The 26223-nt window shown below is 45.1% G+C and overlaps 1 protein-coding gene across 1 annotated transcript in view; it reads left to right on the forward strand.

Moving 5' to 3' along the window:
* The first annotated feature begins 770 nt into the window (after positions 1-770).
* Positions 771-26223, forward strand: part of LOC119163171 (uncharacterized) — a 60669-nt gene continuing 35216 nt past the window's right edge. Inside the window, exons 1-6 of the mRNA XM_075874507.1 lie at positions 771-982; positions 8701-8922; positions 13092-13286; positions 16694-16906; positions 20761-20907; positions 24259-24451. Coding sequence (XP_075730622.1) covers positions 8766-8922; positions 13092-13286; positions 16694-16906; positions 20761-20907; positions 24259-24451 — 905 coding nt within the window. The 5' untranslated portion in view covers positions 771-982; positions 8701-8765. The remainder of the gene's footprint in view (positions 983-8700; positions 8923-13091; positions 13287-16693; positions 16907-20760; positions 20908-24258; positions 24452-26223) is intronic.

Here is a 26223-nt window from a genome sequence, read left to right on the forward strand (position 1 = left end):
GTATGTGCCAGCATGCATTTGTTAGCATCCTGCAGGACAAGAACAAACTTGTTTCATTCCATTTGGCGCCGTCCGCCGCAGTATGGCTCGAGTGCTCGATTGTCGATTCGGCCTTGGTGGTCACATTTCGATGGAGGGGAAAATGCTGTAGGCCCGTGTGCGGTGCACGTACCCCAGATGATCATAACTATATACGGTGTCCCTCATAATCATATGCTGGTTTTGGGATGCCAGATGATGCTATTATCCTTAGCACCACTTCGTAACGTTTTCCTCCGTAATAAAATGCAACACAGTCCTCTTCCATACGCATGCTTAGCCTAACATCGATTCTCTAAGGTACGTGTGGTCTGTCAATTCTTTTTTATTTTATTTTAATTTTTTATAACAACGTTTTCTTAGCTACACTAAAAAGTATATCGGCTGCCAAGCTTGGGCTCGCTGGTTTTCTGTGCAGTGTGTGGGACAGCGCCCACTGAGAAAACACAGCGCTCGTCCATGTGATTTCTCGGTGGGTTTACGCGCCCTTGTCGCGTTGTACTTTCACGGCAAACTGCACAGAACTAGCGTGACGTCTCGGTAGATCCATAAATAGCCGAGTGCCAGACATCCTCATAGCGCGAGCCGGCGACCTTGATGGGCGCCGACGACTAATACGCGTTCATGCGTTCAAAAAGAAAGGTAAGAAATAATAAAACTAGCCGACAGTGCGCAGGCGGATAAAAATGGAAAGAAGTAACACTGAGAGGAAATCAAGTCTCTGCAGACAGGCACATTCAGCGCTGGATAGATACGCCGAGAGAATACCGTGGCCTCAACATTATTTTTCGCTAGCGTAAAGGATCGTCACGTGATCGTACGTGATTGCTGTTTCGTGCGTGCTCAGCAGGCGTTTACGTAGCGGTGCAACGTGGACATCGAGAGTTCGTTTCTGCATTCGTGGCCGCCGCTTGAGAAAAGGGGTCTCCTCACAGCGACAAAGGTAAGCCATTGAAGACATATTAGATTCTTTATTCCAGTGATCTCAAGAAAGGGCTTGGGTTTTCGGGCTTCCTATAATGACAGTGTGGCGTGGAGCTAAGTTTCATTTTTGAATTAGTGAAACATTATATTCGAAAGGAGGGGGAAAATAAGGATATGTATCTGTAACACAAAGTATGCCATTTGTTCACCACCGGTTGCAAGGTTGTTTTATTGAAAACTACACACCGGGCCACTGGCCACCGTTTCGCATCGATGCAAAGGCGTCCGCGTTATAATATGGTGGTGACGTGTGTTCTACCAAACTAGACAAAGAAAAAATACTCGCCTTTTTTTCCACATTTTTTTCCCAAGTTGACTCAATGTCTTTCTCTTGAATAAATCTTTCTGACTATCAAAATGAAAAAAAAAGAAGTTCACAACCCGCTTCTCTACCCCTAATAGCAGCATGTCCTTATTTTCCCCGCTAGTTATTTTGGACCTTGCTCTCTAAATTTTTGCCACCAACACTCCTGACCGGCTCTTATTTCTATCACGGGCGTGTTCAGCTTTCCATTACTGCCCCTAAAACCCAAGCCTTCATTTAGGCTTGTCCCGAAACGCACACCAGGGCGCATATCTTCACTTTTAGTCGGAACATGCGGTGCCATTTCTTTTCCTTCCGCACAACATGAGCATTTATCTTCTCATTTGCTAAATTTCGCTTTATTACTATGCTTAGTCAGGTAACCGGCTGTCGCTGTAAACTGTAAAGCGCTTCACCTCCAGTTATCATGAAATGCCTCCCTCGTTATTTCGTTTTAGGGGCGAGGCTCCATAAGGCATAGGCTTGCCCGCCATAGTAGCGACCCCTAATACCGGGAGTGCTCAAAAGTTGGCTATGGCGCTGCGACGCTCACCCCACTCCGATGGACAGACAGACAGACAGACAGACAGACAGACAGACAGACGGACAGACAGACAGACAGACAGACAGACAGACAGGCAGGCAGGCAGGCAGACGGACGGCCGGCCGGACGGACGGACGAATAGACAGACAGAGACAGACAAGCAGGCAGGCAGACAGGCAGGCAGCAGGCAGATGGACGGACAGACAGACAGACAGAAAGACAGGCAGGCAGGCAGACAGGCAGGCAGCAGGCAGATGGACGGACAGACAGACAGACAGACAGACAGACAGACAGACAGACAGACAGACAGGCAGGCAGGCAGGCAGGCAGGCAGGCAGGCAGGCAGGCAGGCAGGCAGACGGATGGACGGACGGACGGATGGACGAACGAACAGACAGACAGACAGACAGACAGACAGACAGACAGACAGACGGACAGACAGACAGACAGACGGACAGACAGGCAGACAGGCAGGCAGACGGATGGACGGACGGACGGATGGACGAACGAACAGACAGACAGACAGACAGACAGACGGACGGACGATCAGACGGACAGACGGACAGGCGATTAGACAGACAGACGGACGGACAGACGGTTAGACAGACAGACAGACAGACAGACGGACGGACGATTAGACTGACAGACAGACAGACGGACGGACAGACGATTAGACAGACAGACAGACAGACAGACAGACAGACGATCGGTCGGTCGGACGTACGGATGGACAGAAAGACAGACAGAGTGACAAACAGACAGACGGACAGTTGTCACATTATCAGGGTGTTGTTGAACTGTCGCGTTGTGTTTGTTGATGTTAGTCTACATGTGCACTTTTTATGAAGTTATATTAGTACATGTACAGTCAATCGAAACCAGTATTGACAGTCTATTCCTGTGCGCCGTGAATCCGTTCAGTCTGATTCTTGTGGGCCCTCACGCAGTTACGTTTGCAAGCCATGTTCTGAAAATTCATGTGGAACTTATGCATTGTATTCAGTCCTGTTAATAAGCTTAAAGTACTGCCTGTCATCTTTGAGCCATCTCTGCAGAATTTCTAGGTCATTGAGTGATTTGAGCACGCATAGTGAGGTGCACATGTACTCTGTGGCCGCCACGGTGCGCTGCATAATGCATGCCCACACATGGGCACGTGATCACACTGCGAAGCAGGTCACGCAGTGGAATGAACACAGACCCAAAAACAGAAAAGGCAAGAAGAAGGAGGAAGAAAAATAAGAAGTGCGGGGTCTTGAGGCGTGTCTGAAGCAACTTCTTTGCCCCTTGCCATCCCTAAAGTGCGAAACGCTTTTTTGCGTATTAGTAATGTTTCGCCTTTAAGAGTCGAACACGATAGCGAAATCTGACCCCTAGTGCACCCTTCAACCGCTAAGTGCATATTTATTCATATTTTTTGTTAAATACGCACGCACACAAACACGCACACAGTAAGCTGGACCAGCACGCTATTATCGCTAAATGGGCTCGTTTTCGTCGTTACACCTGTCGAACAAAATGCGTTAAAGGGGTCCTGAAACACTTTTTCAAGTAACCATGGAATGAATTCGCTAGAAGAGCTTATTGCCTCACGAATTCAACACCGCAAAAAGTTTAAGAATCCGTCCGGCGCGAGTAAAGTTACAAAGGTTTGTCACATGCTGAAATTGCATTGTCTATTCTCTCGTCCCGACGAAAGCGCTGGAAGCTAAGCAGGGAGGGGTGGCAGGGCAAAGAAAGTACCGCGCCTCGTGACCTTAAGTACTTTTATTTTTCTTCGAATGCGCAGCTTTTTCAGTGCGATCGCGCACGCATGCTTGGACAAGTAGCGGCGTCCCGCGGCTATCTCGGCAACTTGATTTTTCGGCCACAGACTCACAGACGATTTTACCCTCACAACCAACGGGGCCGACGCCGGTGGTGGGTTTTCTGCGACAAGAGCTCTTTAACGCTATCGCTTAAAAATTTCACAATCCCTAAAACACATCTCTTACTGCGACACGACAACAAAACGCTCGAAAGGATACTGCGGGTGCAGACGCCATTTTGAGATTCCAGCACCAAGCACTGTGACGTCATAAATTTTGAAGGCATCTAATGGGTCCTCGCTTCAAACCGATAAAATTGAAGTGCATTGTAATCTGCGGGTGCCCTAAAACTAGCATACAAAGTTTCAAAAAATTGCAATGAGCCAACATGGCAAAGAAAAGAAAAAAATACTGCAATTTCTTATGTCACGCGCGGCGATTACAGCGTAAAAGTTAAAAAATGAAAACTCAACCTCGACTTTCTCCACTAATAATGAACCTATCACCATGAAACTTATGACATTATAGTGCTCACAATGCAGTTAATCAATCTAAAACAACTCATTCTTTCTCTTCAGTGCACCTTTAACAGCTTGCAGAGCACTGGTCGTGACGAGAAAAGAGAGAAAAGGATTACAGCTTGTGGCAATATATATATATATATATATATATATATATATATATATATATATATATATATATATATATATATATATATATATATATATATATATATATATATATATATGTGTGTGTGTGTGTGTGTGTGTGTGTGTGTGTGTGTGTGTGTGTGTGTGTGTGTGTGTGTGTGTGTGTGTGTGTGTACTCTGGTCGTACTTGCCAGTTTCTCAAAATTTTTGCTGTGGTCGATTCACGTGACTGTAAACTTTCTTATGAAGCCCTTTTTATAAACCTTTTTAATTTTAGCTCCTTAAATAAATATTCGTAATTCACTCATGCTGCGTCTCGTTATCAATAATGGTATTATGACAATATGGTGTACAATAACGTATAGTAGGGTGATTCCACGAGAGATCGACATGGGTCCAAAAGTTGATATTTTAGATTTCATTGAGTATTTTATATTTCGTGCACCTCTCACCAGGTAGCCTGAAAGTCAACATCGTTTTATGATTAACGGCATAACTTACGAGAAAAAAAAACCAAACTTCATCGACACGGAGGCACCAATTTCGTCACCTGTCATTTTCGAAAATTGCAGATGCTATAAAAAGAAAAATATTTTTGTTTCAAAGAAGATATTTTTTACCTGAAATGCATGTCTAATGAAGAATGAATTCATACGGTTTCAAGTTTGTGGACCTTTAGAAAATAGCTTTTAAAAATGTCTAATTTTGCGGCAGTTTAAAATAAGTTACGCATTCCCCCCCCCCCTTTTTTTTTCTCCGAAAGTAATGTAAGCAGCGTTTTCAAACTTGACACGTTACAAGGATATAGTGTGTTCATTAGGTACATAAATTATTGCTGCCATAGGGGAAACGTAAATTTTTATATATTGCCTCAAAGTTCTCATATTGGCAAAAGTGTGCTCCACTGAAATTTGAATAATAAAAAAAAACTACATCTTCGATTTTTTTTTAAATCTCGTAAATAGACAAACGAAGGCCATCATACAGTAATATAGAAAAACATGTTGCAATATTTTGTTTTTAGCGACAATAATCGTGGTACAAATTAGAGCTTTTCGAGAATGCGCTGATAAGTTGAGAAATCTAGAAATCGGAACGGAAAAGCGGCAATAAGCTTCAAACGCGAGTAAACGTGACCGCATTTGGTGAAGAAAGGCTGTTTTAGCAGATAGGAGTAACTATTTTGAACACAGTATTCTACAGTATCTGAATTTACTCTTATACGTAGAGCACTGAGACTTCTAATATGTGGTGCCTCTCCATTACTGACACTCAGATGGAGCTGCTGTGACGGCCATGTGTTTGCAACACGTTGGGTAAGAGAATTGAATGTTGAAAGAGTTCATAAACGATTCATAACAAATTTTTATCATTTAGGGCACGAAGACTGCCGCATTAGACTGAAGAACACGCTTTAGGGCAAGTTGTCATCCGTCGTCTGCTCTACAGATGAATTGCTGTGCGCCGCATGTCGGAGGCAATGCTTTAGATCATATGAATCAAAGTAGGGACAAAGATTACGCCTCCCATAATTTTATCGACAAAAACATTGTGAAATTCATTTTAACGTACTATACTTCAGTTTTGCATTCGCACTGTGGATACTTGCGCACGCTGTTTTACGTCTGCTCTCATTAAAGGTGAGAGACATAGGAACAGACGACAGATAGATCACTTTCGTGCTGCTGGTTTCACGCATAGTTGCATTGCCAGTAATTTGAGCTTCAAGGAGCGTGGCGATGGCTGACCACTTCAGCCTGGATAGAGTTTTTTTGTTCAGATTACCTCATGTTGCATAAAAAGAAGATACCTTATCAAAGAAACTTCTGCAAGGTCGAAGACATCGGCCTGTTTGCCCTCCAGAAGCTTTTGCCGAAAGCTGCCCGCCATGCACATAACAACGACCACGTCTGCCAGAACTGCTTCAGACGCCTCAGAGATATGCTGTCTTCGTCTAATGGCTTCTCAGCTGAAACAGCTGATGAGTTTTTGCCGGAAGAAGAAAAAGGCAGAAGTCAGGAACTCAATGAAATCTAAAATATCAACTTTTTGGCCCGTGTCGATCTCTCGTGGGATCACCCAGTAATAAGCAATTACATACCGTGGTGTAGCTTCATCACTATTCTTATTTATTGTTCATATTGTTTGTATTTATTCCTTTATTTCATATTGTGTTATACAGACGTTCTGTGAAGCGGTTGAAGTGTAAATGGAAAATGAATTGTTTATTTTGTATTCATTTCTTTCGCTTAGTTATTTTGCTGCATGTTGCATATTTGTACGGGTAGCAGGAGCTCTGTCAAGCTTCGAGTAAGCAGCCTTTTCTCTTGCCACCTTTTTTTTTGTTACGAAAAAAAAGGAACATGATTGATTTATTAATGATTGATTGATTCGGTGGTTACTTGGAAAATTGTCGCAGGGGTCCTTTAAGAGTGATCGACTGGATTCCAAGAGAAGGCCAATGTACGAGGGAGGGGAGGGGCGAAAATTAGGTGGGCAGAGAAGATTAAGAAGGAGGCTAACTGGAAGGACAGGGAGGTTAGCGAGTTGCTAGACCGGCTGGCAACCCTGTGCTGAGTAAAGAGGTAAGGATAATAAAACATGTAAGGAGAATATAAAGCTTAGGGGAGTATCACAGCCGCGAGAAGCACTTCGCCGTGTTAATGGAAGATGCGTGGGAAAGGCATTTGCGCTTCAGTCGGCGTGATGATGATGATGACGATGACGACGACGACGACGACGATGATGATGATGATATCAGTGCATGTTGTATGGGACTGAACAGGGGCGGCGAGCGATTGGAGAATGCCGCGCAAAGGGGCTCTACAAGAATTTCCCAGCCGGCATCCACTGCTGGAACGTGAATATAGTGTTGATGAGTTGCTGTATGCCAGGCTGCCATTGCCCTTTGTGGCTACGCACAACCTCTTGCAATCAGCCCGCTTGTTGAAAAGCACAAGGTGTTACGTTTTGAACGGACGAACCAAGATTATTTGCGCATTGCATTCTACAGTTCATGCAAATGTTGTATACCACGTGGCCCGTGCCAAAAGCGCGAACAAGTCGAGTGCGGTCCGCTGCAAATACCCATGAATAAGAAGCGTGGAAGCCCAGCAAACTCTGTAGATATAGGTAAAATGACACGACTGCTACTGCGAATGGAAACACTCTAATGCAGGGAAAAGCTCTACTAGCAATTGAAAGTTTACATGGAAACGACGTCCCTCACATATACAGGGTGTCCTACATAACTTGAGCCAAGGATTTGAAAGTAAAAGGCACTTAGGGGGCGAATCGAACCAAACGCATACAACTCGCACAAGCCTGTAGGTACTCAGGCTATTTTTTATTGCTCCCCATACTAATGATTTAACAGTTCTTAATTACTTATGTTTTTATTTATGGGCTGGAAACCCAAAATATGAACACTGAGATGTAGAGTACTTTCAGAAACCACCGACTAAATTGTTTCCTGTACGATACGTCTCGCGCTGTTATTTTTACACGTTGTAAAGAAAGCCCGCCAAACGCGAAAAGAAGCCGTGTGACGGACCGCGAGCGCACTGCGGTAGTGCTGCTATAAGCTTTATTTGAGATTTTCAGATCGGCGTCCCATCCCCTATTCCCTCTCCTCTCGTGTGCTCCCCCTCTTCTCTCATGCGCTCCTCCTCTTCTGCCTCACAACCCCGACGCAGGTAGTGTATACTAACCTACGCATTCTAGCCACTGTACCTGCGCTAGAGTGACCTATGTCACTCAACTTACGCTCGCCCTCCCCTCTCCTCTAGGCATTCCTCAAGGCACTGCGCTGCCTCAAGGCAGACAGGAATTAGGTGCCTTCTTCCTTCTTCAAGAAGCACTACCATCACTATTACTCCCCGTGGTGTCTCACAAAGCCGACGCAAGCTGCATCTGCTTGCGAGTTTCTCAATTAAAAAAACAAAACAAAAAACGACTGCTCGTGCTGCACAAGCCCAATGCTCCGCATCATCCCATTGTCCCCTTCGGGGAGATGCCTTCATTTTTTTTTTTCTTACTAAGGGGCACTGGCCAAGAAGACAGTGGTTGATGTAAATGCAATATTAAGGTGTATGCTAGGGAAAAGGAAACACAGGCTATTTGATGATAATGATGACCTCATGTGTATGGCGCTCACCCACAAAGAGGAATTCCGGGCCAAGAGCCGGGTGGCGGGATGGGTAGAGTAACGAACTGTGAAATTAAAACCAATCTGAAAATAGGTTAGAGATAAACCTATTTACTTTTAGCCGTACACAGCAGCCACCGACTTCTTCATTCTCAGCTTCTACCACCACTAGCGCTTGGCAGTACTGTGCCGTGTGCATAGGTAGGCCCTTTTTCTGTTTCCAGAAGAGTGGTTCTCAGTAGCAGGTCGAGACGTGTTCATCGGGACAAGACGTGTTCGAGCCTGAGCAATGAAGGTGGAAGTGGCCAGCAAGCGCAAGAGCATCCTGGGCGAGGGACCTCACTGGGACGAGCGTAGCGGCACCCTGCTTTATGACGACGCCCGTGGCCCAGTGGTGCTCCGCTATGACCCGAAGACCAGGACCGACACCGAGATTCTTAAGCTAGGTAGGGTTCTTCTGCAGTTCTTCAATACCTGCAAAGGCGTGTGTCCTATCTGCTGTATAGTTGCTGCATTAAGCATTTCAATACGTGGCAGAATTGTGGCATGCTCTTTAACTTAAGGGGGGGGGGGGGGTGATGTGGTAACATAATTTTGGTTTGAAAACTGTTTCTCTGGCCCCTAGGAGGCACACTGCCTTTGTATATAATGCATGTACATAGTATTGAATGTCCGACGGGGTATCGGCACCTACTTTCTTCCTTCACGGCCGGCGCTACGGGCGACGAGCTCCTGGTCTCCGTCGCATCGCGTATGACGCACGATAAAGCAGTATCAGAGAACGCGGCCATACTGGCAAATTGGAAGCCTTTGAATGGAAGAGTAATAATGTTGATAAAAGAGTCCAATAACGCCGCAAAGGCAAAGCAATTACCGCGATATCAACCGATTGGAATGTCACACATAGAATGAATAGCAAACAACATGTGTAGCAAACATGGCCAGCGGCTGCTGCAGCGAGCCACCGTCGTGCGATCAGCGTCTTCAGTGCCGAGTTTGCAAGGAAAGCACAATAGCTACAGAATAATGAGCGATCTCTAGAACCCCTTCCAAGGAATAAGCTCACGGGCGTGGGCGATCGCGGCCTGTAGGTGAAAGTACGAAGCCGGAGGCCCGCAGTCACACAGCGTATAGGAACACCGTGGGTAAAGTGACACTAGGCGTCCCCTTTGACTCCTTGCGCCATTTCTTGGGTGACAGGGAAGAAACCTCTGCCACAGCGAAGCAACTCGGGGATCTGCGTACAGCCAGCAGTAAATGACTAAATAGCCCGCCATAAGTATGCTGGAGAATCTATGCGTTTGTCGCCGAATGGTTGAACGTGTCCTCTCCCGGAGCAATCCGTCGCAATCTCGAAACCTCGGTCACGTGTTTCGGAAAAACCTTGTTGCAACAAGAATGTTCTCTTGGTGATACTTGGTGTTATATTTACCAAAGCAAAGGTTCCGTGTATATATATGTGGAACGTCACGGCGGCGAAAGTGGGGCCGATGGCCGAAAGGTCAGTACACTGCATGCTGTTCGCATGCATCAGCACTGCTCTTTTTGCCTTTTGTTCCTATTGTTCCTTTTTGGCTATATGCTGCATCGGTGCTATCCACCATATCAAAGGTCTTTGAAAATACACACTGGACTAATATCTTCGTCAATAAGAACATACTAACGAAAAGCCAATATGGCTTTCAAAGCTCAAATCAACTTGTCAACTGAGCAGGCACTCACATTTATAAAATATAAAACAATAAATTCTATTGAGAACAGAAGACATATACTTGATTTGTTCTTAGACTTTAAAAAGTTGTTCGACAGCAATTATCATGGCATGCTGCTTAACAAACTGTCCAGGTATGGCATACGTGGCATGGCGTTCAACCTGGTTTACAGCTACTTAAAAATTGTTTTTAATTAGTCAAGGTAAATAACATCACTTCTTCCAAACTAATGAAAACTCGAGGTGTCCCACAGGGGTCAGGACAGCTTTTATTCTTGCTTTATGTAATTGTTCTAGTAAATATTCGTGATTATCCTGAAATATTCATGTTGGCGAACGACGCAATTGTATTCTTTGTATGTAAGTAACTAAAAGCACTTGAGTCAAAAGGTAATGATTATTTGTAATCTTTATCATGCTGGCCAAGGGAAAATCGTATGCAGTTTAACACAAAAAAGACTACGCACGTCATTTTTCATGCAGTGCATAAAATGATAAATACCGCGTTGAGCATTACACTTGAAGGGGAGTGTATCAATAGAGTCGCAACGCAAAAATTTCTTGATGTAATATTTGAAGAGCACCTATCCTGAAATGCACATATCGATAGCATAGCAGTGGAATTGACAAAATTTGTTGGATGTCTATACAGAGCCGCTGCTTTAATCCCTGTAAGGCTGATGAAAACAATTTATTAGGCTCTGTTTTACTCGAAGTGATGCTACGGAAATTTAGTGTGGGGACGATAACACCAAACAACTATAATAAATTAGTAGTGCCACAAAAGCGTTTAATACACTGCTTTCACCAAAACAGGGTAAAACCACCGGATTTAAGAACACAACCGTTATTTATAAAGCATGATATGTTAGGACTGATCAAATATTCTATTTTGAGTTATTTCAATTAGTACATCGTGAAAAATATACCACTAACGACAAAAATGAACCAACGTACTGCTTTAGAGCACAAAATTGACACATCCTAAAAACACGAACAAATTATGGTAAGCGAACTATGAAATATCAAACCATGTCTCTTCTTAAACGATTGAAAGAAGATTTGAATATCAATGTTAGTTCGTGCCTTTAAAAACAACAACTAGAAAGTAGTAATGAATAACGCGCTCACTCCAAGGTTGTCAATTTAAAATACATGCTCTTTCCTATTTTGTGTGTAAATATGATTTTTAGGGGCGAAGCTCCTTAGGGCGTGGGCTGTGCGTCCCCTGTAGCCTGTATGTAGCCACCTCTAGTTTAGTTCTTGCAGTGTTCACTAGATGGCGGTACCGTCTCCTGTATGTAGCCACCTCTAGTTTAGTTCTTGCAGTGTTCACTAGATGGCGGTACCGTCTCCTGTACGTAGCCACCTCTCGTTTAGTTCTTGTAGTGTTTACTAGATGGTGGTACTTGTAGCTGATGATGATAAGATGCAAGATGTTATAAACTAGAAAGCGGTACTTGTAGTTGAAGAAAGACGCGAGATCTTACAAAATAGGAATGATGTCACATATGGCGCGTGTCATTGGTTGAAGGCAATCGTTCGATTTAGTGCGGCGACGTACGCTAGGGGGAGCGATGTAATAAAATCGAGTGGGTGAAATGTACAGAGGATTCATGGTTTACCAGGTTTACCTCCGGAGCTTCGCCCACTCATCATCATTCACTTCGTGGATATGGCCGAATTTTTTTCTGTATAATGACATGAAGTACAACGTTTAGATGAACTTGTGTCTTACACTTTTTGTTCATTTTTATTTATTTTGAATACAAATATTGTATTTCGTGAAATGTACTAGCTGGTATACACTAACGTTCTATTTTTTTTTTACGTCTGTACAAAAGAACGTTTTTTAGTTTGGTTACTGGGCATTGTGAACTATTTTTTGTTTGTCTTTTTAAATCTATATTCAACCAAAAAATTGTATGCTACGAAAAATTTTCTGTGTATGCTGTTTGCTATTTTTGTAAAACCGTTACAGAGACCTTTCGTCAGGTATTGCTATATTTTTAGCTTATGTACCTTCTTTCGCGTAATTCAAGAAAAATAAAGAATACGAGTATATATACATGTATATATCTTTCATACAACTCAGTTCGCTCCGAATACTGCCTAATCCCAAGCGGGAGGCGGAAATGTTGTAGGCCCGTGTGCTAAGATTTGGGTGCACGTTAAAGAACCCCAGGTGGTCGAAATTCCCGGAGCCCTTCACTACGACGTCTCTCATAATCATATGGTGGTTTTGGGACGTTAAACCTCACATATCAATCAATTCCCAAGTGGCTTCAGCTCGCAGCGCCCTCGCTGTGGGGAAACATGCAATTTCGAGCACTTTCTTGGCTGGTGCCCCTCGTGATGTGGGTATGACATCACGTAACAGGAACGGAGCTAGGTCCTCCAGAGCTCGGAATGTCAATAAACGTTTGTATCGGGCCAGTTGATAAGCATCCATCTTGCTATAAAGCGCAGCCACTATTACACAGAACACACAACACAAGCGCTTACGTTGTGTGTTCTGTGTAATAGTGGCTGCGCTTCCTAGCAAGTCGGAATGGCAGCCTCAACTTTGGGCTGGCCAGAGAGCCTGCAATGCGGCGGTTAGGCTCGGTCTAACTGTCCCCTCGTGGGAGCGGCCCGCGGTGTTGCCCTAAGCTGTGGCACTTCTCGGGGTCTTTAAATAAAGTTATGTGGACCGTATACCTTGTTGTGAAGGTTCGTTACTGAATTCAGTCACGCGAATATCAAGGTGGCTCCGCCATTTATACTTTCCTGTCGAGCGTTTACTCACAAGCATGCTCTCACAGCTAGAAGGCTGCTTTGGCTAGGAACGGATACGAGAAAAACTTGTTCTGTCATTCGGTTCAGCGTGCCTTTAGTAAGCTGCCAGCTTTTGCGCATGCGCAGACCACGAGATCGGCAACATGATCCCGTACGCCGAGGACAACCGCAAGCTGGTTGTGTGCATGGGCAACGGCGTCTACAATGTGGACTTGCACGCCAACAAGACCACGTTGCTGACCGAGATGCTGGACAAGGACGCCCCCGGCCCCACGCGCATCAACGACGGCAAGTGTGACGCCATGGGTCGACTCTGGGCAGGTCGGTATCCGTGTGTGACATGTCTTAAAAGCAACGTACAGGTGGCCACGTCGTACGCATACGATGTCGTCTTGCGAAAATTGACGTCAGGCGACGCAGCCCACGTTTCTCCTAACGTGTTTTACCCTGTGCCATACATTACCTAAAGGTTAGATGGCTTACACTGACATCACTGAAACCGCCAATAGGGGGCACAGCATCGTACACGAAAAATTTGTGACGCCACTTTAACGCCATCGTTACATCAATCGCAAGATATGTTGTTAACGCGCAGACGCCAATCGAATTCTTGCCACCTCATTATCAAATTGAAGCAGGTTCTTATCTTGTTCTGGCAAATTTAAGGGCTTGTTTTGTTTTTTGTTAGCTTCCTAAGGCCTAGATTAAACTTAGGGCCTCCAATTTTTTTTTTTAATTTTGGACCAACGTCTTCTGAGTGCACAGGTTAAAAGTTTCACGTAGTTTTTCAATATATAGTGTTACTTGGCCGCCGCACATTGTCCATTATATTGGACGTTGAGATTGTAAGGTGACATATTGAGGGAACTGAGAGTATGGCGAGTTGGAGGCCGGTGACCGAGAAAAAGACGTTTTGCAACAAAAGTTATCTTTACTGGCTTCTTGGAATCCGAGAAAACAATTAGTAATGGTAATATTTTCTCAACCGTACCATCACTCACACGGGGCCTTGTACCTACAAAGCAAAAACTACGCGAATTTAAATGTAAAAAAGCAGAGAAGTGCAGTGAGAAATGTATTACACTATACGTAGTGCGCCAAAAGAACAGACGAGCGTACTGTCATATGTTTTTGTTGTCATGAAGACCCAATGTTCATTATATTGTGCATTGTCGAATACGCAGCGACATGAAACAACTACCCCGTTCTTTGCTCAAATATTAATTTCTTTGTGTGCTTCAATGTCTCACAAACAGAACTATAAGTGTTTAAATACTCTTAAAAACATCAAAGAGTGAATATAAATTGACTTACTTCTGAGGCGGCAGCCGCAACAGTCAATCGTGTTCAATCCCGTCATTTCGAGTCTCCTGAGCGGCGTGATATGCATCGAGTTTGATTGTATTCGCTAGATGGCAGCATAAGCAGTCGAGAAAACGCTTTCCTGGAGGAAGCAAGCGCTATGAAAGCCGTGGTGTGCCGTGTTACAATGTTCAGTATATTGGACGAATTTACCCTCGCCGGGTCCCAAGAGATAAGACGCTACAATGATGAGAACAGATAATAATGCCTGAGAAAGTGTAGAAGATGCCATTAGAAATAATCGTAATTTGAATGGGAAAAAAAGAAACGTGGACAAAATCATAAAAGTTCGGATCCTGCCACTGGCAAGATCCGAACGTGTGACCTTCGAATAACACGTTAGAAAGCATCAGGCGTGTTATTCCCCTATCCTGTGTGTACATTCTCTGGAATTATTTTCTGTTAGTTCTAAAAAATATTATTATCCCGTTAGCCTCACCTGTCCGTCTCTGGTTTTATCGTGACAGTCCCTGTTTTGGGCTGCGCTGTAAACCTCTGATCACGGATCACCGGTCCACTCGACCTCTCTGCTAAATCCGGTTTTGTCTTGAAGATATATAGAGAATCAGAGCTCGCATAGCGATCCAAGCACGAGGGCAAGAGTAAGGTGGGTGGCGGGTAACGAGAGTTGCTATCAGAAGCCCCACCCGTCACGGTGGTCAAATGGCTAAGGCAGTCGGCTGCTTTGATATGTGGGGTTTAACGTCCCAAAACCACCATATGATTATGAGAGACGCTGTAGTGGAGGGCTCCGGAGATTTCGACCACCTGGGGTTCTTCAACGTGCACCCAAATCTGAGCACACGGGCCTACAACATTTCCGCCTCCATCGGAAATGCAGCCGCCGCAGCCGGGCTGCTGACTCGCAGGTTGCGGAATCGAATCCCTGCCACGGCAGTGGCATTTTTGATGGCGCCGAATATGCTTCAGGCTCATGTACTCATATTTATGAGCGCGTTGAAGAACTTCAGGTGGTCGAAATTTTCTGAGCCCACAGCTACAGCGTCTCTCAGAATCATATCGCGGATTTGAGACCTTCAACCACGACAATTATTATCAGCGGTCCCAGTGAGAAAACTGGAACATGTTTTTTTACACTTCCGAAACAAGCTCGCTAAGCTGCACAGAAGACTGGGGCGTTACATTTCTCGCAGTGTATGCGCGCTTCGTTTCGAAAAATCAATTATTTCTGCACTTTACTACTGCGCGTCTGCGGCACACTTCACCCATGAATGGGTGTAATGTTGGCCATGTACAGTATTAAATAGCGCCGACTTCGTCAAATTGTCCTCTGGACCACGAAACTGCGCCTTGGGCACTGAGCTGATTAGCATGTCGCATACTTGTTTACCTCGCGTGTTCCTCCCACCGCTCTTCCTTTACCACGCCTCTTCTACACGCTGAAGAAATCTCTCTCAATCATTGGCTGCAGGCCAATGACGTAATCGCTGACGTCATCTTGTGTTTTCTACGTGGTCGTAGCCACTTTGACGGTATACGCCTACAAAGTATGCGCAGCGGAGAAGGTTGGCGACGCCAAGCGACAACCAGCCGAAATGGTTGTTTGAGCCCCTGTAACTCAATCATTTCCACACATCGGTTGCTGACCCGATGGTAACAGGCTTGATGGGTCACGTTTGGATGGAGGCGAAACGATACAGGCCCATGTATTGTGCGTTGTTGGTGCAGAACACCAGATGGTCAATATTTCAGGATAACACGTACAGAATAATTTCGCAACATGTTAACATAGTGCGACTGTGTAAATATCTCTCCATCACAAGTTTAAACAGAAGTCTCTCGTCTACCAAAGTAGCGCATGTGAACGCCAGTGTCATGCCAGTGTCAATTCATTAATTTGTCATTTAACGTCCCAAGACCACCATATGATTATGAGAGATGCCGCAGTGGAAGGCTCCAGAAATTTCGACCACCTGGGGTTCTTTAACGTGCGCCCAAGTCTGAGCACACGCGCCTACACCATTTCCGCCTCCCCCGGAAATGCAGCCGCCGCAGCCGGGATTCGATCCCGTGACCTGCGTACCTTAGCCACTAGACCACCGCGGAGCTACAGAATATTTACGTGTTGTTAGCGTGCCTCGGATATGCGCAGTAATTGCTTTTTAATTGGCCATTCCACAAGTATGAACGCTGAAACTTTAGCAATAGTGGTGGACGCTGCAGATCAGGTTGGATTTTGGCCGTGTGGGGTATCGTTTCGGTGGACAATTCAGCAAGTGTACTGAGAGACAGACAGACAGACCAAAATTTTTGCGTCAAAGCACCCCCCCCCCAAAAAAAAAAAAAGACTGTCGTCTTTTTTCATAGCGTATGAATCATAGCGTATGATTCGCTCAATGTTGCAGGTACGATGCCTACAAAGGTCGACCTCAAGGGAATGGTGCAAGGCAAGAATAACCTCTGGTCTTTCTCCAACGGAGAGTTGAAGCACAAGCTAGACAAGGTATCCCTCTCCAACGGAATCACCTGGACGGTTGACAACAAGACCATGTTCTACAACGACTCTGTGCCCGGAAAGCTGCTCGCTTTTGACTTCGACCTCATATCAGGGGATATCAGTGAGTGCCCTTTCTCCGAGTTTTCTTTTGCGGGTTAGATTGATGGCCAAACTCTGAACCCTCATGCAAGATCACAGACACAACTGAAAAGGATGGCTTTTCTTCTACAGAGAAGCTCGTTATATAATTCGGTGGTGGCGTAGTGCGCCAAAAATTTTCCTCTGGCGAGTGTACACAAAGGTGGCTTTTGAAGGTGCTTTGGTCGCATGCGCGTTTTTTTTAGGTGCTGTTGTACACGTCGGTAGTCTACGTTTTGTTTTAGGCATCCAACGGTGGACCAGAGGGCGCGACGAAGCTTTTCGGACCGCCTCAGCAGTTGGTACCAACCGCCAGGGATACCAAGTAAATGAAACTCTCGCTGAACACAGAGACACGCTGAAGTGTCATTGCCCTTTTTGGCACGTTTTCAAAGAACGCTTCCTAGGCGCTTAAATAATCAGCCGTGACCCCCTGCTCTCAACTAAATAAGAAAAGAATATGCGCGGGCAAGTCCGGTTTCGCAGCGTCTACGCGCTAGGCTACGCATTGGAAGACTCAGTTTTGCTGCGCCTACTCGCTAGGCTGTGTGCTGGCGCTACCATCAGATCTCTTAAACGGCATTGCTGGGTACCTATAGGTGTACCCTTCGTTTAGTCATATATTGAGGGCACACGCGGGGAACATCGCGGACGTTTTTAAGTGGGACGCACGCCACATGCAGTCATGGTTGTTGTTCACCTCCGGTCTTAGTGTGAAGGTACCCGTGCTGCAGGCAGCCGTAATCTAGGACATCAAATAGTGTAGCCAAACATTTTCAAAGGGGAGGGGGAGCGAGAAGGGAATTCTACTTTATGTACAACTTCAACGCGACAACGTTAAAGAGCTCATTTCGCATAAATTCGGTTGTCGTGGGTTGTCAGCGGAAAAATCATCTTATAATGCGTGACCGAAATATCGAGAACGATGCAAATAAAATAAAGGACAAAAAAATGCTGGGTCAGAGTGGGGACCGAACCAGGGTCGTTTGGGTTTGAGTGGGGATCGAAGACGGGTCGTTTGCGTGGCGAGCGGATGTTCTATGACAAGACCACGGGTCTGCTTGTGAATACAAGGGAAAGAACTTCCTCAGCTTGGAAATGCAATGAAAGTAGCTTTCAAGATTTACAAGCACACGCATCCTTATACGTGTTTAACAATGCAACATAAAGTAACGCGTGGTACAAGCGTCCATTGCCAGCCGCCGTCAGAACATGTGATTGCCACTACAAAAGGCACACACGCTACTGCACCTATATATTCTCTTAAGGTCACGTAATGGATGTACAGCAAGTTCGAAAAGGTTCCATGCACTAAGTGTTTGAAGCACGCACTAAAAACAGGATCTCGATGTCTGGTTCAACTCCTGAAGGTGAAGCTTCATGGTTCCATAATTTTTAATTGATGTGGTTTAACTTTCCAAAACCCCCATCTGATTAGGAGATTCGGCGTAGTGGCACCGCTGCGGTGGTCCAGTGGCTAAGGTACTCGGCTACTGACCCGCAGGTCGCGGGATCGAATCCCGGCTGCGGCGGCTGCGGCGGCTGCATTTACGATGGAGGGAAATGTTGTTGGCCCATGTTCTGAGATTTGGGTGCAAAAGAACACCAGGTGGTCAAAATTTCCTGAGCCCTCCACTATGGCATCTCTCATAATCATGTGGTTTGGGGACGTTAAACCTCATATATAAATCGGTCAGAGCCGCCGTAGTGTTATGCTCCAGAAAGATTGACCACCTGGGGTTCTTTAGCGCGCTGCCAAGTCTGAGTGCATGAGCCTTGAGGCTTCTATTGAAAACGTGGCTGCTGCGGCTGGGGTTTGGTCTCGCGACCTGCGGGTCAGCAGTCGAGTACCTTGACCACCAGGTATACTCTATGTATGTTCATTCATGAGTTGGTACGCTGTTAGGAGATTGGGTTTAATGGCATCCCACCATTGTTAAGAATTCGGGTTTGATGACATCCCACCACTTCCGCCACAGTTGTGAATTCGCTGTGTACCATGGTAGCGGTAGCCAGGATCGGCGAGCCGCCGAACCAACGTCGCCGAAGCCTTTATCCAGAAGCGAAAGTAGAGAGACAATCGTTTTGAAAAACAAAACAGGTAGCAACGTTTACAGCATATTATAGTTTGTACTGGGCCAGCCACATCACGACGACGTCGGCTGGGGCAAAATCCCCAAACATCGGGCCGGCATGGCCTTGAATAACGTTTTGGTATTTTCTCTGAGACCAGCTCTCGGGGCTCGGCGGAGGAGGCGAAGCCTTTGGCGAAACTGCACGTGGTATGGCGGTGTCTGCGTGTAAGGTGTAAGGTGCCTGCGTGTAAGGTGTAAGGGGGGGGGGGGGGAGTTCGCTGGAATTGCGCTCGTTCTCGTAGGAAGAAACGCTTCCGAACGAGGACCATGCCTCGGGCATAACAACACGTGTAAAGTTAAAAACAATCCGGGAAACTAAACCCTTTCCTCCGTGCGGCTTGGCTACGCAACGTAGGCCTGTATCTTACACCGTGGCCTGTATTCACTTCACTAGGCATGCTTACCCCAGGTTTTTCTTATCATCGAGTTTAAGCCCTCATTGCGCTTGACCAACTGAGGAGACCACGATTCGTGATACTATATTGTTATCTTTTACCCGGTTGCCATTTCTGCGCCACTATAGCTCATGTAATGTGTAAGGAAACCTGAGGCAAGGCCAATGTTGGTTTGTGAATATGGCGCTGTTGTATTTCTCGGTGCCTACGCAGTGTAATGGAAGCCGGAAGTGCACCCTCGACTAATGAACATCGTAGTACGCATGTGAAGGGGCAGATGGGGCACACCTAATCGCCCAAAAAAAAGGGGGGGGGGGCGCAGGGCGCAATTCATAGTTTTACTGTGTCGAACCTGTCCCATCATTGTGCCGCGGTTTTTCTCACGTTTTGTGATCGCACCATTACATGTGTAAGTGCTGCATTGCGCAACTATGCCGTTTGACTAAAGAACCATCGAAATAATCTAAAACCTTGCGACGTGCGCAAGAGAACATTACAGATTCTTCAGGAACTTGCGTGGCCGATAGCAATAGCGCTGCTATATTGGACAGCATATGTATAATGACGACGCGCCTGACCACTTGTCAGTTGATCGACGGCCGACGCTCCGTTCGCCGCTATCAGTGTCAGTGTCTCGCTGTAATCCGACTTTCTGTTATCCAGCCACAAGATCGGCCAAATAAGGACTTACAGGCTATGACCTACGTCACGTCACCTCTCCGTGACAATAAAAACACAGATAAAAATGAATTAAAGACAGCGAAGTTAATCTCATGCTAGTGACAGGTTTGCTACCCTGTCCAGGGCTGGCAAAATAGGGGTCAGAAAGAGGGATGAAAGAGAAGTAAAGGAGAAAACCATTCTATTTTCGTAAAGGCGAAAATAATGCCCATGCACAAGTATGGCGTTCCCAAAATTACATTGTTCGGGGTATGCAGCTTCATTAAAGCGTAATTGGTTTCATGTTTGGCTATAATCAATTAATTACTTGTGCCGATGAAGATGCCGCCATAGACTATGTATGACGTCATTACTAAATTGGTCTGGAACCTTAAGTGCCACGTTTGAGTTTTACGTCCCAACTAGCCCGACTTTCACCACCTCACACTTGTGTTTTCTATTCACACTTTTTCTGTTTCAGCCAAAATTTTCGGTCCTAATGACAGTTTTAGTGTGAATTTAAACGTAACAGAGAATATGAATGCTCAGAAAATACCAAATTCACTTCATATAATCCTCACCATGACGTTAGTGAACATGAAGATGGATATGATAAAACACTAAGAGAGGATTCGTCGTTGGCGCAGCTAACCGCCGCGTTCTGGCCGAGTTCAGGGTGTCCCCCGGCTACGAGAAGCTGGGCTACCCCGACGGCATGACAACCGACGCCAACAACAAACTCTGGATTGCCTGCTTCGAGGCCGGCGCTGTGGTGCAGGTCGACCCAGAGACCGGTAAGTGGTACGTCGCAATGCCTCGGCATGGACGAGACAAATAAAATAAAAAGTTCAGTGCTTCCTACTTAGAAGCATGCACGTATGAGACAGACAGACAGACAGACAGACAGACAGACAGACAGACAGACAGACAGACAGACAGACAGACAGACAGACAGACAGACAGACAGACAGACAGACAGACAGATAGATAGATAGATAGATAGATAGATAGATAGATAGATAGATAGATAGATAGATAGATAGATAGATAGATAGATAGATAGATAGATAGATAGATAGATAGATAGATAGATAGACAGACAGACAGACAGACAGACAGACAGACAGACAGACAGACAGACAGACAGACAGACAGACAGACAGATAGATAGATAGATAGATAGATAGATAGATAGATAGATAGATAGATAGATAGATAGATAGATAGATAGATAGATAGATAGATAGATAGATAGATAGATAGATAGATAGATAGATAGATAGATAGATAGATAGATAGATAGATAGATAGGGACTGATTCGCTTCGTCAGTTGCCTTTGGGAAAGATAATGCGGCAGTCTCTGCACGAAAAAGTCACGTCGACAACCGAAGAGAACTGCAGCAATTTTCGTTCTCATTGTAAATTTTTCGGAAGAGTGTTGAAATGGCTAAATGTAGTCCGAGCAGTAGATACAGCGAACAGTGAAGGTTTGATTGTAATAAGTCGAAGTACACGGCCGCCGAGGGATACACGACAACCGCACTGCCTCTGTGGCACTCGTTGGAGGGTTCGAAATTCCGTCAAGTTGACAGCTGTGAGAGATTCCTGTAGGGACTCCGGCATCGAGATTCGGCCAGCTTGTTGGTGAATGCGCAGGTATTAAACCGAATAACATAGATTATGACAAATATTGGAATGGCAAGGCTCTCCTAAAGAAAGTGTCCCTTGCGCGTCCGCCAAAGAGGACTCTTCTCCTCCGCATTTCAAATACCCAATGCAGGGAATTGTCCGAGTAGTAAGTGATGTTTTCACAATGTTCTTTAGTGTAAAACTAGTCTTAGCTATAGAATTAACTGATATTACCAATTGCAGTACGATTTATTGGTAACAATATATTGAAAGTGTGGAAAATTCTGCTACACATTCTTCTAGATTGACTCATAAAATCTCCAGTGGCAAGGAAATCATTCCTGGGACCGTAGCCCAGAGTAGAGGCGCCAAATGAAATGATATTAACTGATTCTGATACTTGCAGACCCAGATTTCGAAGAGGTGGTAGCATAAATATTTTCCTCAATGGCATGAACCGGTGACAGGATAGTCAAAGGGTGAAGCCAACTTGTTCCTTTGAATAAAGGCCTCTGAATGAAATAATCGTAATGACATCTATTGTTATTTTCTCCTGTACTCTTATCTTACGCTCTCCCTCAACGTTTGGTGCACCCGTAGGCCGAACACCGTCACATGGCCATCACGGCGTGTTTTCTCTTGCTTGTTTTTTTATTTTCCCCCAAGGCTCGCCAAGGCCTATTCGATTATGTCTCGAAAGTTCTGGTGAAAAGCGGCTCACAAGACATCGTCCGTGACATCATCATGGGGATCTATGGGAGCGGTGATTAAAGTGCGACTAAGTGTAGAGGGAACAGACACGAATGGTGAAAATGACTCAAAGTCGAAGCAATCGCTATGTTATACAAATGTCATTTATTTCCCTAAACAATATTATGTAGGTGTAATGAACAAAAAATTTATGACAGCTTTTTTATTATCAGGAAAAGATTTTTTCTAGCTACCTCTGCCCACGTTATTATTACTCAGTGTAGCTCTTGCACTGAGGACGCTCATAAAATTCGTCTGTGATGACACACCCACTCACGTGTTCTAGTATTCCGAGGTTGCGTTCGTCCTCTGCTGAGTGCGATATTCTGCGGTGAATGTCTTCAGTACAGTGTCCAACGGGCAGTGAAACGATGCGGATTACATTTCACGCGGAGTTCTTTCTTCGGTACTTGCGGAAACGATGTGCTCTGCAAGGATGCATCAGCGACAAACGTATACATGCCTGGCGACCCATGTCTTCTAGATAACGAACAAGGGTAATTGTTCGGAATACAGTGCTCACTGGACTTTTATCCATTATTACTCCTGCAGTTCAGTTTCCCTTTTTGCAGTTCAAAAGCGTATTGTGTAACTTGAATAGATGTCACGTTACAATCACCATCCGATCGAATGCGAAGTGCTATGATCTTATCGATGCTTTTTTGCGGAAATGTTCGCGCCAGACTTGTCGAATGAGCTGGGTTGCAAGCTTCGAGCCTCTTTATTCCTAACCAGCCCACGGTTTGAAAAAAAAGTTCGGCGGATTTCTACTAGATTTTTTTTTCTTATTGCTGAAGTTTTTTTTTAATATCTTCGCTGTCGAGATGGGGCGAATGCATGGAACTCTATGGACGTTCGCCGCAAACTCAAAATGACTTTGTTGCGAGAATTTCATTTTTGAGGGCGTTAGTTATTGAGAGGAGGTCAACGGTATAACATGCCAAAAATCGACGTGTGCTGGTTGCGATAAAAAATACAGGAGCATATTTGAATTCGGAATTCACACTGAATCAAACTTTATTGACGTTATATAGTTTTCAAAATCTTGAACATTTAGGGATGATTTACAATTTGACGTAAACATCGTAGTAAAGACGTCTTCTGCCGCAGACTCCAAATGAAGGCATAAAAACTTGGCACCACATGAAACATGGCGCCCCATGACCCCCATCAGCACAAGTTTCGTTTTGGGTGGTGAACGCACTGCTTTCTGGAAGGGCTACAACTATAATGAGATGGAGCAGCTTGATATGCGACTTATGAAATTAGTTTTAGTATGGAACACATCACTGCAGCTAGCTTTGTGTGTGTGTGAATTTTGATAACTTATTTATAATGTGCTACATTCAGAAAATGCGTAGTGTTGGGGAAGGACACTGCAGAATTCCATTATCAAATTCGTTTATCAACTAGTCAGCTCTAACTGACCCAGAGCACTGCGATGACCAAAGTTACAGGATTGAAACTTTGACATTAGAGAATTTGACGTTGACCAGAATGGTACCTTACATTGATATATTTCATTTCATTTCATTTCATTTATTGATTTATTTACGACAATATTGTTGCGGGAGATGACGGGGGAAAAAAGATGATCGGTCAGCTTGGTGGTGTCCCGGACACCCTACACAAACGTCAGTGTAAACAGTGGTTGCAGAAAACAACAACAAAAGTGCACTCACAATATATTGCTAATGACACATGAATATTCGACGGTGGCAATCTATTTTCTGTTTTACCCTAATTTCTCCCCTCCTGCTTTCAGCTAAGATCCTCACCAAGATCGACTTTCCGGCCAAGTTCACCACGTCATGTTGCTTCGGGGGCAAGAACTACGACACGCTCTACGTCACTTCCGCCAGTTTCCCGCCCGAGGCCACGAAAGCCGAAGACGGGCTGCTCTTTCAAGTGACCGAGCTCGGGGTGAAAGGGAAAGCGGCGTTTGAATTCGCCGGCTAGCCTGTGGCGCTGCGGCAAAACAAGCTCAACATAACGCAAATGGTGTAAATTCGCGTGCAGATGCTGGCAGTCATACACAAAAGGCCGTATATATCTAACCAAGCCCGGACCAGCTGTATACATGTCTCAGGCCCGTAACCAGGGATTTCTTGCGAAGAAGGAGGGGGGGGGGGGCACTTGATGAACGCTTTGACGAACACTTATTTTCATTATATGCGCTCTGTGAAACGCCCCCTTCGATCCAAATTCAGGGGGGGGGGGCACCATGGCGTGGCCTTTTCTGTCTACGGGCCTGGCATGTCCACACTTTCACTGTGATACAGCCTTGCGCGATGTAGTGCAAGGTACACTACATTTTGCTTAGATTTTTTTCAATATCTTCGTCAAAATTTATTATCAATAACATGCCGTTTCCAGTGGTGAAACTGGGGGTAAACTTGGGACAGCTTGGGACATATATATGTACTTATTTTCTTGTGAATTGCGTAAAAGAGGTGGCGTACGAGCTTACGCTTAGCTGTGGAAATAAATATATAAAGTATATAGGTCAAAGGGGATAGCGCACTCACGATCGTCTTCGTGAACAAAAGGTAAACTTTTAAAACAACAAGAATTATAATGATTTGTCTGCAAATTGTTTGGTATGCGGTTGTATGGTACTGTCAAAGCTTAAAGATAAATATGTCAGAGAGAATATGGAAGCCATAACTATCTTTCGCAGTAGTAACTATCTTTCGCAGTAGTGACTCCTGCGTGAGCTGCACCATCAATCGGCCTTTTAGGTCGACAGAGGGCTTTTCTGGCCATGGCTAATGATTGGGCTGGGGGCACCTCTGTGCACGGATAATTAGTTTGGCGTTATCTCAAAATAAAATTGTTGAAATTAGCGCATGGTGCTGTCGTCTCCATAACGTCCCTGTTTGCTATAGCCCACAATATGTTTTCCAGATAGTTTCTTAATAGGCCGCGTAAATTTGTGTGGCAAATACCCATTTGTTGGTCGAAGTGTTACCTTTTTTCTTCTGAGTGGGAATAATTAGTAGGGGAATTCACGCAATTTCTGTGAAGTATACTCTATTATGAAGGCTATGGTTTTCGGTATACAAAGTATAAACAACGAATGACCTGCAAAATAGCTTCGTTGTTAAAACGCGCGTCCGGGCTAAATAAATAGCGGACAGGGGAGCTATTCTTGCTGTGTCCGATTCGCCAGAGTCTCTCTCTCTCTCTCTCTCTCTCTCTCTCTCTCTCTCTCTCTCTCTCTCTCTCTCACACACACACACACACAAACACACACACACACACAAACACACACACAAACACACACAAACACGCACGCACGCACGCACACACACACACACGCACGCACACACGCACACACGCACACGCACACACGCACACACGCACACACAAACACACACGCACGCGCACACACACAAACACACACAGACACACACGCACGCACGCACGCGCACACACACACAAACACACACACACAAACACACACACACACACAAACACACACACACGCACGCACACACACACACACACACACACACAAATGAGTGGTGACGCTATTGCGTGCTTGACCTCGTCGGCACACCAAGGGTGCCAGCACATTATCAGCGTAAAAAGAAACTAAGTGGATGAAATGTAGAGCAACGTGACTCTTAAAAAGTCCGAATGTGCGTATGAACGTGTTGAGACGTTTGAAGAACGATGCAGGGACCGCGTGCAGATTATAGACTATTTTCCCTTAAGGCATCTGGGC

Source organism: Rhipicephalus microplus, chromosome 9 (assembly GCF_043290135.1).
Source record: "Rhipicephalus microplus isolate Deutch F79 chromosome 9, USDA_Rmic, whole genome shotgun sequence".
In the NCBI taxonomy this organism is placed as follows: Eukaryota; Metazoa; Arthropoda; class Arachnida; order Ixodida; family Ixodidae; genus Rhipicephalus; species Rhipicephalus microplus.